General features: G+C 45.8%; 1 protein-coding gene across 1 annotated transcript in view; it reads left to right on the plus strand.

Annotated features, from left to right (window-relative positions):
* Positions 1–15,205, plus strand: part of PIEZO2 (piezo type mechanosensitive ion channel component 2) — a 1,301,103-nt gene that overhangs the window by 1,048,974 nt on the left and 236,924 nt on the right. Inside the window, exon 35 of the mRNA XM_029587157.1 lies at positions 5,968–6,134. Coding sequence (XP_029443017.1) covers positions 5,968–6,134 — 167 coding nt within the window. The remainder of the gene's footprint in view (positions 1–5,967; positions 6,135–15,205) is intronic.

Here is a 15,205-nt window from a genome sequence, read left to right on the forward strand (position 1 = left end):
AGTACGGTCCTTATTTAAATATTTTCAACACGAGTTTGAAACCAAGCTGAATAGCTGTATTGTCTTGGAGAAAATAAAGAAGGTAATGTTCAAAGCCACTTACATTCATAAAACCCATTTTTATGCATGTAAGATGCTCTTTGGAAATAGCCCTGGTGGGTATGCTTATAAAGTACATGTGTAATCTGTTTATGCTTGCATGTTTATGTGCACCAGCAGTAGGTGTTCCAGGAGGCAGAGTTGAGGTAGAGATTGGAGCACATGCAGATTTTTGGATTTTCAAAACTTTACTTGCATATGTTATGGATAGCAGCAGGTGTAACTTCTTGTGTTCAGTCTACTAGAGAACCTTACCCCAACACTTGCAAAGTAATATGATGCATAGAAAATATTTTTGAAAATTAGCAGAAAGTCTGCGTGAAATTTGGTACTCACAGACATTACCTCTGTGATGTTGGAGATACAAAGGTCCGGGGTACTATCATTAGTGGATCCAGATCTCTCTACTGACTGTGAGGGACCTTGCTTTGGTTCCCCCTGAGCCTCTTAGCACTGCCGGCATAAGGAGGAGGCCGCTTCAGGTTGCGCAGCTCTCAGGTGGCAGGCTGGGCAGAGGGCTTGTCCATTGGCCTTCTTGGCAGGCGGTGACATGGTTTGTACCGTGCTCTTGGGGAGCTTCAAAACTCGTCTGTGCGCGGGGAGGCTTATTTGTGCATGTGGACGGCTGGCGCCATCTTGTGCTCCTACCATGTGACAGGGGCCGACCAATGGCACCAGTAGCCCCTGTGACATAGAAAGGGCAAAGGCTATTGGCGCCATTTTGAATACCGGCAGCTGACGGCCTGAGTGCAGGAGACCGCTCCAGGACCCCCGCTGGACCACCTGGGACTTTTGGAAAGTCTTGGGTGGGGGTCAGGAGGGTGGGGGGTTTATTCGTTAATGATATGTTGCATTTATGGGGGTTCGCCATACGTTTCGGGAACCCCCGAATGAAACGAATAGGGACCTATACATTGCGGATTGCGCATTCGTTCAAAACGAATGCACATCCCTAATGCTCTTCTCCAGTAGTAATATGCAAGAGAGAAAGAATAGGAGGGTAATTTTATAACTGTATGTGTAGGCCTAACATGAGTAAAAAGTATTCACTTACTTTAACCCAGATTTTCAAAGTGAACTTTTTCACATAAACCTGCTTTGAAAATTCAGGCAGACTTACTCATGCCTGCCTGTACACACATATATTTATATGCACACATTTAATCCTGCTGTAGAAGAGTTATATATTTCTGCCCATAAATTTACATGTGCAATGTTGATTTTTAGAAATATGTCTGTAAATGATTTCCTTGGTCCTGGAATGCTTCGTTTTTGTGCGCATAAAAATATGTGCATAACCACCACCACACACCCCTCCAGGGCAATTTTCAAAAGCCCATTTATATGCATAAAGCCCAGTTTTATATGCATAAAACCTTTTGAAAATTCAGCCCTATGTGTATGATCCCTCCGATGGGGCACATAAAATGATATATGGTTTGATGCCAATTTGTGAGTTGAGTGTCAGTCTCTTTTTGGGTTCAAAAACCAAATGGTCAAGAATATCGTGTATTAGAAGTGGCTCAAAGGCATTGGTTGCATTTTGTCCAAGTGGATAAGGAAAACCTTCCTCAAAGGTTTTCTCCTTTGTGAATTCTAATTGCACCCCGATTTCTTCCTTGCTTCAACTCCAGGAGGTTAAGCACTCTTTCCCCCCTCCCCACCTTGGTTGAAGGAGGATCTCACTCTAGATGGCTCTTCAATAACATAACTTTTATTGTGCATTCTGGGGTTTTCCAGCAGTCAGAATATATAGAAATCTTAAAAAGCACTGATTTACTCAGGGCTCACAGTTTCCTGTAGCAGAATTATGCAGCATCTACAACAACAATAGCATTACTTTTTTCCTACAAATCTATACTTCATGTTCTTTATAGAAAAAATACCAAAAAATACTAGCTATCTCTCCTTCAATTTAATAAATTATTAACATTTTCTTTAGAGTTCCCATCAACATGGTAACCTCATCAATGATCTCTTAGTTGCTGAATAACCCATTCCACCAGCAGGGGACAACCCAGAATCCTCCTGGGCTTCTGTTGCGGGAGCACTAGGGAGCGATCCCACTTCAGGGAGAGTGGTGTGCCCTTGGACCATGATGTGACTGCAGAGAAGAGCTCCTTAGAAGCACCAAGGTAGGTGACATGTATCCCAGGATAGGCGGACAGGCTGAAGACCAGGGACTCGGACCTTCGCTGAACCTGACGCATCAGTAGAAATCCAACAACGCAATACTGGTCTCTGGGTTGCCCTCCGGCCACTCGATAGCCCTTTCAGGCAAATGCGCCAGGACGGACAGAGGTCAAGGGCACACGATGGAACTGGAACAAGACGAGACTTGAAGACGAGGATCAGATGAGGACTTGAAGACAAGGTCAGACGATACTGGATAAGAATGAGGCAAGGCTGAAGAGAAGAACATCAAGGACATTGATGAAGACACTTGCTGAGTGGAAAGATGACAGAAGAGTTCAAACTCAGTATGAAGGTATCCGGCCATGACTTGTAGCAGCATCCATCCTGGACTGAGCTTCAGGGACCAGGGATGATTGGCGCAGGTCAACCTGAAGAAGTGACGGCTACAGACCCAGCACAGAAGATGAATCAGAAGGTCAACCAAAGTTGGACAGATGACGGTCCACTAGGAGGTAAAATCCAGAACAAGGATATCCGAGAGGAAGGCTACCCTGACGAGGGAGCCAAAGAGTCTGAAAGCACCTTGACATCAAAGCCAAAAGGGTCTGAATGCTTGACAGCGAAAAGGACTGAAGACAAAGACGTCAAAATGATTCTGAAGATGAAGACTGCTTGACACAAAGATGTCTGGAATGTTAGGACATCTGGACTTTAACCCCCAGGACACTCAGTCAAGAGTATCAAGGAGAGATGTCAAGTGAACTGTAGAATGAGACATCTGAGACATCTGGACCTTGGACCCCCAGATCACCCAACCAATAGCAGCAAGGAGGCTCCAAGAGGCAGAACAACAGGATGATGGACATTAGGAAGGCTGGGAAATCAGAAGGCGAGGACTTCAGGAAGATCTGAAGGTGAAGACATCTGAAGACAAGAACTTAGGATCCGGCGAGAGACCAAACATGTAACTGAGATTAGACAAAGGATCAGGATCCACAAAGGAAGACAAGGGAATTCCCACGAAGAACAAAGTGCTTTGAAGAAGCGTAAGAGGACATCAGGAACTCCTGGACCGAAGAGCTGGAATGGAGGATCCAGGAGCAGTCCAACTCCAGAACTGACTCCTTGCGAAGGCGAAGAGGAACTGAAGGCTGAGCCCTATTGTACGGCTTAAGAGGAACACCCAAGATGACATAATAAGGAGGAGCCAGAGGGACTGGCCCTTTAAATCCAGAGAGGAGGTGTGGCCTCACGCCTAAGGAGGCAGGACCAAGGACAGAAGCAGGCCTGAGGCGTTGGAGGCAGCTCCTGCCACTGAAGAGAAGTTGGGGGCTACTCCAGCCGCTGAACCGGTGGTGGCCTCCGGGCCGCGAAGAGGAGCTCCAGGTGGCCTCCCAGCTGCAAACAGAGGACAGAGAAGGTGGCTCCATGCCATGCTGGCAGTGCAAGATGCCGGCAGCCCCCGGACCGCATGGGATCAGCATCTTCAACCTCCTGGCCATGGAATGAAGATGGAACATTGGTGGCTCCTGCTGCGAAGGCAGGATGATGGTGGCGGCTTCTGCCACCTGAAGATGGTGTCGGTGGCCTCCTGACCGCATAGCAGCACAGCAGCAAGGCTCACCATGCTAGGAAAAATGTGGGTGGCCTCCAGGCCATGGAGGAGTGGCAACAGCGGCCGCCTGGCCGCAAGGGAGCAAGGCTGCGGCATTTCCGGGCCTCGACAGGTATTGGGAAGCAGGCAGCCTGGAGGTGAGAGGCTACTCGCAGCTAGGCCCGCCAGCAGAATTGTAACACCTCTCATGGCATCAGTAAAGGAATCCTGATCTCCCCAGCTTTTGCCATCTTGGACTGTCACCCTCATAGGCCTTGTGTTAGGATCGTGGACCCTTGGGCCAGCTGAGACGGCAGGTGTAGTGCTGTAGAACCCCCACAGTGGGCATTGCAGCCAGGAGGCGGTGCTGAGGAGAGACTTCGAAGAGGGCTTCACCACTGGAAGTCCGAGGTCCCCCCAGGAGGAGCCCGTAGGGACCCGGGCCTCTTGGTCTTAGGTGGATCCTAGGCGACCAAGGATCAGAAGAGCAGCCTGCCGAGGTATCTGATGATGAGATGGCGCCCAGGAGGTCAGGAGATACTTCACCCTTGGAAGCCTGCGGTCCCCCCGGGAGGAGCCTGTGAGGACCCGAGCCGCTGGGGCTTAGGAGAACCCTCCGGGCGGGTGAAGAAGTACCTGCGGCAGTGGAGAGAGACGAAGCCGAAGTCCAGAACAAGCCAAGGTCGGGAGCAAGAAGTCAGATGTCGAATGCCAAAGCCAGGGACGGAAGCTGAAGCCAGAGTCGAAGAACGAAGCGAGGACAGGAGCCAGGAATCAGATGTCAGGAGCAAGCAGGGACCGGAAAGCAGGAAGCACAACTAGCTACTCCGAAGAGTGAACCTCGTTGCAAGGCAGGGAAGAGATCCTGTTGCAGGGTTAAATACTCTGGGAGCGTCTGACGTCATCAGGAGGCTGTCTTCAGTTTTTCTGTGCTGGCCCCTTTAAATCTAGAGCCCCTGCACGCGCGCACACCTAGGGGGCGTGGCCAGCAGTGGATCATCATCGGTGTCTCCCTCGCAGGGATAACACAGCGGTAGGCCGCGTCTCGAGCCTGGATGGCCGTGTCTCGGGCCTGGACGGTCGGAGGAGAGCTCCTGTGGCCGGGGCGTGCTGTGTGGTGAGTGGGGATCCCGGGGCACGGCCCGGGACCGCAACACCTTCCATGGATGGTGGATACCCCAAAACTCTATTTCTCAATATTTGAACCAAATCCTGATTTCCTTGTAATTTTCCCTTGGGAAAAATGCTCCTGCAGCCTCCCAGGCCTTTCCCCTTGAAGGAGAAAGCCCCCTTCATGAGGATAGGCAAGACCAAGCACTCCAACCTTCTGGCAGCTCCAACTAAATACCCAAAAACTTTGAATGACATTTATATGGAACTCAGCCTCACTCCCCCTAGAAGAGCCTTTTCCCTTTGTTACTTACAGGGGACACAAGATATACACACTATAAATAACCTTCCCATTAGTAAACATACACATAAAGATTAAGTTATACCTCAAACATCATTTAGAAAAAAAACCTGGAATTCAGGACTCCTTTATTATTTATTTCATAATATTCTATATGGTGGCTCACTCTCTTACACATAGGAACATACCAGATTGCATTGTAAAACTCTGTTACATCACCAAAACCCAAAATAGAGGTCACACCCCCAGAATTTCTCCAATTTCTCCAAGTTTAGGGCCTCCTTCACAAGCTGCTAAAAGAATAGATTGTAGGGCTAATTCCATGGCTTAGACCATAGCCCTATGATGTGAGGTAATCAAGTTGCCATCCACTGTCCATTAGGACCAGTTGGGCCTGTGTGCATGAAGGTGGTGCACTCAAGCCCAGGAAGGGAGGGAAGATGGCTGCTGGTACTGTGGTAACACCAGCCAGCCAATGAGCCTCACTGAGGAGGTGCCTTGAAAAAAAGAGTTCCTTCAGCCTTCAGGTTGTTGTGGGTTCCTATATTTACTCAAAAGAGGCAGGGGGATGTTGAAGGCATGCCATCTGGGGGAGGAGGGTGGCAATAATTTAATTTTAAACTTTGTAGGAAACCTGTGCATTAAAATGAGTCTACTGTGAAGAAGTTAAAGTATAAATCAGACTAAGCATTTTACATTGTTCAACTGTTTATTTCCTTACCCACAGATAATATCATCAAAAGAATATTTAACATTATAAAGTTCACCTGGGTCCTTTTCTTGGCAACGCTGGATAGTTTTACAGCATGGCTCAATTCTATCTCCAGAGAACACATTGATATTTCCACTGTGCTGAGAATAGAACGGTGTATGTTGACTAGGGAGATAAAAAAGGTAACACATTTATTATTACTCTTCTTCTGATGTTTATTTAAAGGTAGGCACAAGGCAGATACACTCTCCAATTTGAAGTTCCCTCTCTGGTAAAAATTCCCCTCATCCTAAAGATAATTTTTAGCATTTTTAAAACACATCACCCTAACCCAGAAGTAAAGGTTAAGTGACTCTCTTCTGAACATTGTTCAAGGCATTTAGCTAGTGTCGGGGCTTAGTCAGGGAACCTGTCACACACATACAAAAATAAGTAAAGTGGAAAAATATCATTTTCCCTCCTTTCATTATGTGGAAAATATAGTACACAGAAATTTATGAAAAATAACAGATAAATACAAAGGGTGATAATGAAGAGACTATGTATCATAATATGAGGATCCTTAATTGTAATGTATTAGGAAAATGAGCTTTTTAATCAGTCATATACCTCTGGTATCTAGTTTGGGATAATATTGTTCTAGACCAAGCAATAAGTTTAAGTGACTCTAAATTTATAAAGGTTTATCTCATATTATCTTGTGCATCTAAGAATAATGTCAACACGTCACAGCAGCTCATGAATTTGTGAAGATTTTATTGAAAACTGGTCACTATTCTGTGGAACTGATTCACTAAGGTCTTTCTCCCATTTTGTGTCTATGGGGAATAAAGCCCTATGTCTATATATCTTTTATAAGGTGATTTTTATCTGTAATGATAGATTTTGCATGTTTACTTGTGATTCCACAGGAGAGCTTCTGCAGCTGAGATGCTTAAGAGTGACTTGGAAAAAGTTAATGTAAAGTGAGGGCAGTTTTCAAGTTGACACTCATAGGACACATACCATACTCCAGTCTTCAAAGAGAAAGTGCAAGGGTACATTCCCTGTGAAAATGAGCTTAAAGTATGTGTGCTAAAAAAGACTGTGCTTCAGTACTTTTTCTTTTGTACAGGATGATAGCCCAAAATAAGAAAATAGTGCACATACTTGTAAAAATATTGTGTGCACTATTTTTCTGCTCCGACTTAAATGTACTTCTGGGAAATCCTCCTTATAGTACAGCTGAAAGTACACATACTATGAAAGACCGTGTGCCCGTTTAGCCAAGTTGAATAAAGCAACTAGCATAGAAAGGTTTAGAAAAGGTTTGGACAAGTTCCTGGAGGGATGGTAGACTGAAAATGCTATTGCTTTACATGGGAGTGAGTAACAGGAATTAGATCTACTTTATGGTAGGGATGTGAATCGTTTTAGGACGATTAAAATTATCGTCCGATAATTTTAATATCGTCTTAAACCGTTATGGAACACAATACAATAGAGATTCTAACGATTTATCGTTATAAATCGTTAGAATCGTGAGCCGGCACACTAAAACCCCCTAAAACCCACCCCCGACCCTTTAAATTAAATCCCCCACCCTCCCGAACCCCCCCCAAATGACTTAAATAACCTGCGGGTCCAGCGGCGGTCCGGAACGGCAGCGGTCCGGAACAGGCTCCTGCTCCTGAATCTTGTTGTCTTCAGCCGGCGCCATTTTCCAAAATGGCGCCGAAAAATGGCGGCGGCCATAGACGAACACGATTGGACGGCAGGAGGTCCTTCCGGACCCCCGCTGGACTTTTGGCAAGTCTCGTGGGGGTCAGGAGGCCCCCCACAAGTTGGCCAAAAGTTCCTGGAGGTCCAGCGGGGGTCAGGGAGCGATTTCCCGCCGCGAATCGTTTTCGTACGGAAAATGGCGCCGGCAGGAGATCGACTGCAGGAGGTTGTTCAGCGAGGCGCCGGAACCCTCGCTGAACGACCTCCTGCAGTCGATCTCCTGCAGGCACCATTTTCCGTACGAAAACGATTCGCGGCGGGAAATCGCTCCCTGACCCCCGCTGGACCTCCAGGAACTTTTGGCCAACTTGTGGGGGGCCTCCTGACCCCCACGAGACTTGCCAAAAGTCCAGCGGGGGTCCGGAAGGACCTCCTGCCGTCCAATCGTGTTCGTCTATGGCCGCCGCCATTTTTCGGCACCATTTTGGAAAATGGCGCCGGCTGAAGACAACAAGATTCAGGAGCAGGAGCCCGTTCCGGACCGCTGCCGTTCCGGACCGCCGCTGGACCCGCAGGTTATTTAAGTCATTTGGGGGGGGTTCGGGGGGGGGGGGGATTTAATTTAAAGGGTCGGGGGTGGGTTTTTAGGGGGTTTTAATGTGCCGGTTTTGCGATTTTTCGATTTTTCGATTTTTCACGATTTTTCACGATATTTTACCCCCCCAAACGGCAACAATACGATTCCCTCCCCCTCCCAGCCGAAATCGATCGTTAAGACGATCGAGGACACGATTCACATCCCTACTTTATGGTATCTGCCAGGTACTTGTGACCTAGATTGGCCACTGTCAGAGACAGGATGCTAGTCTTGATGGACCTTGGTCTGCCCTAGCATGGCAATTCTTATGTTCTCATTGTGACCTTGCTCTGGGTTCTCTAGAAAGGAGTTCTTTTTTTCCAGATATAGAATCTTTGTTCAGAGAAAGGTCATAAAGAGTTTAATGAAGGTAAATACTATAGTACACTCTAGTGAAAATGGGTAATGATTGCTTTGGCATCTTCAAAATTTGTGTTAAGTAAGAACATAAGAACATAAGAAAATGCCATACTGGGTCAGACCAAGGGTCCATCAAGCCCAGCATCCTGTTTCCAACAGTGGCCAATCCAGGCCATAAGAACCTGGCAAGTACCCAAAAACTAAGTCTATTCCATGTAACCATTGCTAATGCCAGTGGCTATTCTCTAAGTATTCATTAAACATTTCCTTAGCAGGAGTTACTTTTATCTGAGGAAAGTTAAATACCCGTAGGTTTAAATATTTCATAGAGTTCTCAAGTAATTCCAATTTTTTTTTCATTTATTAATTCAGATTTCACAAATCTTTGCTGAAATGCTTCCACATTTTCAATCCGTGTTTCACATTTCTCCATATTTGTTTAATTTGTTATTACTGAATTCTCTAGATCAGAAAAACGCTGTTGGAAATTCAATGTAGTCCGAGTCAGATTCACAATATTATTTTCTAGTGAGCTAAGGGTGAGCAAAGAGAGCTAAGGGTGATCTTTGCCGGCTTCTGAGGTAAAATTAAGTCCACCTCCGGCCTGGACTCCCCTTCTCCCCCCACAGCCTGGGCTCCACTCCTCAATCCTTCCAATATTCTTCCAGAGGTATCTCCGGAGCTTCCAATTACCTCAGTAGCTCCTCCATTTCTTGTAAAACTCACGATTTGTGGTGGGGAGGGAGTTCTAGGAGCGCCGGGGCTCAATGATATTGCTTCGGCCAGCAGGGCCATCTCCCGCTCCGATTTGGCCTCTGCAGCAGCCCTCTCCTCCTGTGTCATTCCAGGAGTTGGCGAAAAGAAGGAAGAAATCTGTGGCTGTGATGTTATAGGAAAAGGAGATGAAGTACTATTTACTTTCAAGATCTACTGCTGTTACGTCAGATGAAAATGGGCAACCTGCAAGATCTTTAAATCTATCTGAAATATTAGAAATTACACCAGATACAGAGATTCCGACGAAGGCAACACTTTTTGTACCATTTGTAGGGATGTGAATCGTTTTTTGACGATTTAAAATATCGTCCGATATATTTTAAATCGTCAAAAATCGTTAGGGCCACGATACAATAACAATTCCCCCGATTTATCGTCAAAAAATCGTAAATCGGGGGAAGGGGGAGGGGAAGGGGGAGGGCGGGAAAACCGGCACACTAAAACACCCTAAAACCCACCCCCGACCCTTTAAATTAAATCCCCCACCCTCCCGAATCCCCCCAAAATGCCTTAAATTACCTGGGGGTCCAGCGGGGGTCCGGAACGGCCTCCTGAAATCGAATCGTGTTGTCTTCAGCCGGCGCCATTTTGCGCCGCCATTTTGCAAAATGGTGGCGCAAAATGGCGCCGGCCATAGACCAACACGATTCGACTGCAGGAGGTCGTTCCGGACCCCAGCTGGACTTTTGGCAAGTCTTGTGGGGGTCAGGAGGCCCCCCCAAGCTGGCCAAAAGTCCCTGGGGTTCCAGCGGGGGTCCGGGAGCGATCTCCTGCCGCGAATCGTTTTTCCGTACGGAAAATGGCGCCGGCAGGGGATCGACTGCAGGAGGTCGTTCCGGACCCCCGCTGGACTTTTGGCAAGTCTTGTGGGGGTCAGGAGCCCCCCCCCAAGCTGGCCAAAAGTCCCTGGGGGTCCGGGAGCGATCTGCTGCCGCAAATCGCAAAAATCGATTGGCGGCAGCAGATCGCTCCCGGACCCCCAGGGACTTTTGGCCAGCTTGTGGAGGGGGCTCCTGACCCCCACAAGACTTGCCAAAAGTCCAGCGGGGGTCCAGAACGACCTCCTGCAGTCGATCTCTTGCCGGCGCCATTTTCCGTACGGAAAAACAATTCGCGGCAGGAGATCGCTCCCGGACCCCCGCTGGACCCCCAGGAACTTTTGGCCAGCTTGGGGGGGCCTCCTGACCCCCACAAGACTTGCCAAAAGTCCAGCGGGGGTCCGGAACAACCTCCTGCAGTCGAATCGTGTTGGTCTATGGCCGGCGCCATTTTGCGCCGCTATTTTTCAAAATGGCGGCGCAAAATGGCGCCGGCTGAAGACAACACGATTCGATTTCAGGAGGCCGTTTCGGACCCCCGCTGGACCCCCAGGTAATTTAAGGCATTTTGGGGGGGGTTCGGGAGGGTGGGGGATTTAATTTAAAGGGTCGGGGTGGGTTTTAGGGTGTTTTAGTGTGCCGGCTCACGATTTTAACGATTTTCACGATACTTTAAACACCCAAACGGCAACAATACGATTCCCTCCCCCTCCCAGCCGAAATCGGTCGTTAAGACGATCGAGGACACGATTCACATCTCTAACCATTTGTATTTCCATCTGACCGAGACGTGGTTATGCGCCCTTTTTTTCCGACATTGTAAGGACAATTTCCACGATCAAAAAATCTGGATTTCTCCAGATTTGGCAAAAATAATGCAAATAAGGAGGAAGAATTTTCTGAGATTGAGACCAGAAGTTGAAGCTATAGGGGCTAGATTGCTGCTGAGATTTCCTTGTAGGTGTGAAATAAAGCACCAAAATTATAAATATGGTTTATTTTAGATTTCTCAGCTCCAGAACATTTCTGGATTCCCATACCCCAATGACCACAGAGACTGGCTAGGAGAATAGAGAAATAACCAGTTGTTGCCTCTGTATGTTTGTTTTATAAGGGATTAATCCCTTTTCCTGATTATCCGCTTATTAATATTAGCTCTCCCCTTATTTCCTGACATACAGAGCTTGTATAGTGTACATTATAAACAATTTTCTTTAATTGTTATTGCAAAATATCTGTATGCAATTATAATTTGATGTTATAATATTTGGAAATGCAATAAAAAAAAAAAAAAAAAAGAGTTTAATGAAGTGAAAATAAACTTCATGAGCTGATGGGAGGTGTTTTCCCCCTAAGGGGATGGGTTTTTTAATGTTATAAATATTGCTTCCATGAGGTACCAGAGGAGTAGCAGAGAAGAAGAGGAGGTTTTAGTGAATCCTGGCTAAGGATTCCAGAGTTTGGAGAGTTGAGATTTAGAAGATGAGAAGCTGAGTGATTGCTTTTAAGTCTGGCTGGAAGTTGGTAACAAAAGGTGTGCTGGAAAAGCTGAGGAATGGCTCCTGCTAATAGTAAGTGAGAGTCAGCCAGAAGGACCAAGACTCTAAGGTCTGGGGAAACCCACATTTGGAAATACATCTTGGAGTTTTAGCCCAAAGCCCTTGGATTAACAGGAAAGAGAGAACTGATGTGAATATGAAATCTAAAGCGCTCAAGCTGGTTAGAGACAGTAAGTTTTGAATTTTGTATTATTTTGTTCTGTTTGGACTGTATGCTGGCTTCTGGGGTTTTTTCCTACTGGAATTTTGGGTATTTTTGGACCTTGTAATACATTTTGTTTCCCTTTTTTTTGGTGTGAACCTGCTTTTTGTTTCTTGGTGAAGTACAAGTTTCCCCTTTGGCCTTCCAGCCTTTTAATGGTCCCCACTGGACTCTGAACTCTGATGTTTAATCTATTCTGGGATTCAGAAGAGTCACTCATCAACCCTGCAGCCACTGAAGTTGACCCTGATGAAAGGATGGGGGTTATATTATGTAATTGTTTCCACATAGATGGTGAGCAGGTTTCAAAAAGCTGTTTTCCAGGGTGAAGCACAGTTTTATCCTGGAAAAACTGTTTGGTGCATGAGCCAAATCAGAGGAGGGAAATAGGCAGAGAAACTGTTTGTTTGTTTATTAGGAATTTATTAATCACCGATACCGAAGCCCAAGGTAAGGTTTAATATAAAATAATCATAAAATATCTCATTAAATAATTAAACACACAATAATAAAAAAACAATCACAAGGATTAAATAAAACCTGAAGCCTCATGATACCTAACAGTTGTAAGCCAGCTGAAATAAAAATGTCTTAGCATTGCCTTAAACGTCTTAACGCAAAATGTTAATTGAAGGCAATGATCTTGATGTTTGATAAATTAAGCAACAGTTTATGTTTTAGCCACTGTCTGAATGCAAACAAACAAATGGATAACATTTCTATGGTTTCAGACCAAGAGAGGCATTAAAGAATTAAAAAACGGATTTCAGCATATATTTGGTATACCATATAGATACCAGCTAGCAACTAACAAAATGAGAGTCATGTAAATGTTAAATAATATAGCTGACATCGCTGATCCCTGGGGGACACCAGTTGAAATGCTATGTCATGCTAATGTTTTACTTCCTATATGTACCTGCTGACATCATTCAGAAAAGAAAGATGTGAACCATTGCAAAGCTAGACCAGAGATGCCACATTCTCTTAGGTGAAAAAGGAAGATCCTATGATCTAATGTATCAAAGACTGTGAATATGTCCAGTAAAACAAGGACATATCTGCAACCTGCATCGAGTCCTCTTCTGATAGTATCCAATGTTGAAAGAAGCAGCATCTCTGTGTTCAAAGATTTTCTAAAACCAAACTGGTATTGATCCAGGAATTGATTGTCCTTGATAAAGCTGTTTAGTTGGCGCAAAGCAAATGGTTCAACAAGCTTTGAAACAAATGATGGGGATGATATCGGCTGAAAGTTGGACAAATCTGTCCAATAAAGACCAGGCTTTTTTTTTATATTGAATTTCAATATAAAAGAACATATAATAACCAAATCCATCACATACCATTCTGACGCAGTTGATGCAACATGAATATATGACGGCCAGTTCGCTGTCATCGGACGCGCGGAAAGCCTGTTATTCGATATGGAATGGATTCTAGGTGTCACTTCCACAAGCCACAAAAGACCTCATTTTGGATTGTATGAAATATACATACCAGGAGTCCGCATGGACGACTCCTTAGACTTGAATAGAGACAAACCTTAGTCCCTGCTGGGGGGGAATGGGGGGGAAGGGTAGGAGGGGAGGTCTGGGGGAAGGGGTCAATTGTATAATGGACCAGGCTTTTTTTAACGAAGGTCTAATTAGACCCTGTTTCAAGGGCCTGGGAACAGTACAATTATCAAATGAAAAGTTTACAATATTCTTTAAAACTAGTGCAATGGACTCCTTAAAGGATTTCAGGAGCACCATGCTATAGGGATTAAGTGCACAATAAAAAAAACCTCAGAGGACAAGATGGCAGCATAGACGAGGTCATGTTTGCTTGTTGCTCCTGCCTACGATATCATTTACCAGTTTCTTCAGGCAGCAAGTAATTACAGCTTATACGACCTCATCAGCAATTCTTCAGGTCATACAAGGATGTCATTGCCCTCAGGACGTTTGCCATTGCCCCCTCTTGACTTGGCCGCCAGAGCTAAAGCAGAGGTATGCCATGGAGCTGCCAACCTTCTTCTATGTGGCCTGCGAAAGCAAAGATGAGTGCTGCCTGATTCAACTCCATCATGCCCCTCCCTTTGCACTTGGCTCTTAGGCCAAAGCAGATTGCTGCCACAGAGCCGCTTCTCCTTTTCAACATGGCCAATGGGCCAAAGAGCTACTTCTTCCATTCTGTCACGCTCTCCCTTTCTCCATCATGGCCTGGCTAAAGGAGAGCAGGACAATGGTCAGGTGTTTAACCTACTCCTGCAGTCATTGGCTCCTTTTCCTCCAATGTGGATCAAACCACTGACCTGAACTGTACAGGAGGGAGAGGAGCAATCAATGGCAGGAGCCACCACATAAGAAGCCCAACATTTCTATGAGGTTTCTTCACCCTATTAAATATAGACTATACAATGGTAGCTATATTTAGCCTTTAAATATGATGTTTATTTATTAACAATAGTTGCCTGTACATCATATATACACAGTTCTATTGAGTTAATGTTTTAAGGAGCAAATTAGAAGCACCAGAATGCTAGCACTGTCCTCTTGCTAGCCAGGCCCAACTCAGAAGGGGTGAGGAGGGAAAGGTGAGAATGATTTTTTAGGAGGCAGGAAGATGAGGATGAAGCTCCAAGGGCAAAGTAGGAACTCATGGATTGTGTGGGGGAAAGGATTGACACCAGGGACACAGGTTTTGTGTGGGGAGAGAGCAAGGACTTGGAGATTGAATGAGAACTCATAATAAGTAGAGACTCAGAAACCGGGGGGAAGGAAAGGTGAGAGTATTGACTTGGGGACTGAATGGGAGAGAGCTGATAGTATGGAATTAAGTGGTGACACAAATATTTGGGGGAGAGGGGAAGAGATAGGGAGCTGAAAGGAGGATAGTTTCAGATATGGTGTGAAGGACTGGAGAGCTGGAGAGGGATTGGAAGGCTGTGTGAAAAGACTGGGGTCTCTGGAGGGCAGAGAAGATGGAAATGGGGGTGGAGCTGAGAAAGGTTTGAAAGAAAGGGAAATTGGAGGAAGGGAAGGGAATGGGTGAAAGGGAAAGAGATGGGACTTGCAAGGGGTGAGAAGTAGAAGAAAGTAGAAGAGGATAAAAATGGGGTTCAAGGATCTAGATGAAAGACAAGAGGAAAAAATAGGGCAGGGAAGAAGTGAGAGATGTGAAAATTGGTTGGGCTGAGGAAGGAGTGAGCAAC

The sequence above is a fragment of the Rhinatrema bivittatum genome, chromosome 2 (genome assembly GCF_901001135.1).
Source record: "Rhinatrema bivittatum chromosome 2, aRhiBiv1.1, whole genome shotgun sequence".
Classification (NCBI taxonomy): domain Eukaryota; kingdom Metazoa; phylum Chordata; class Amphibia; order Gymnophiona; family Rhinatrematidae; genus Rhinatrema; species Rhinatrema bivittatum.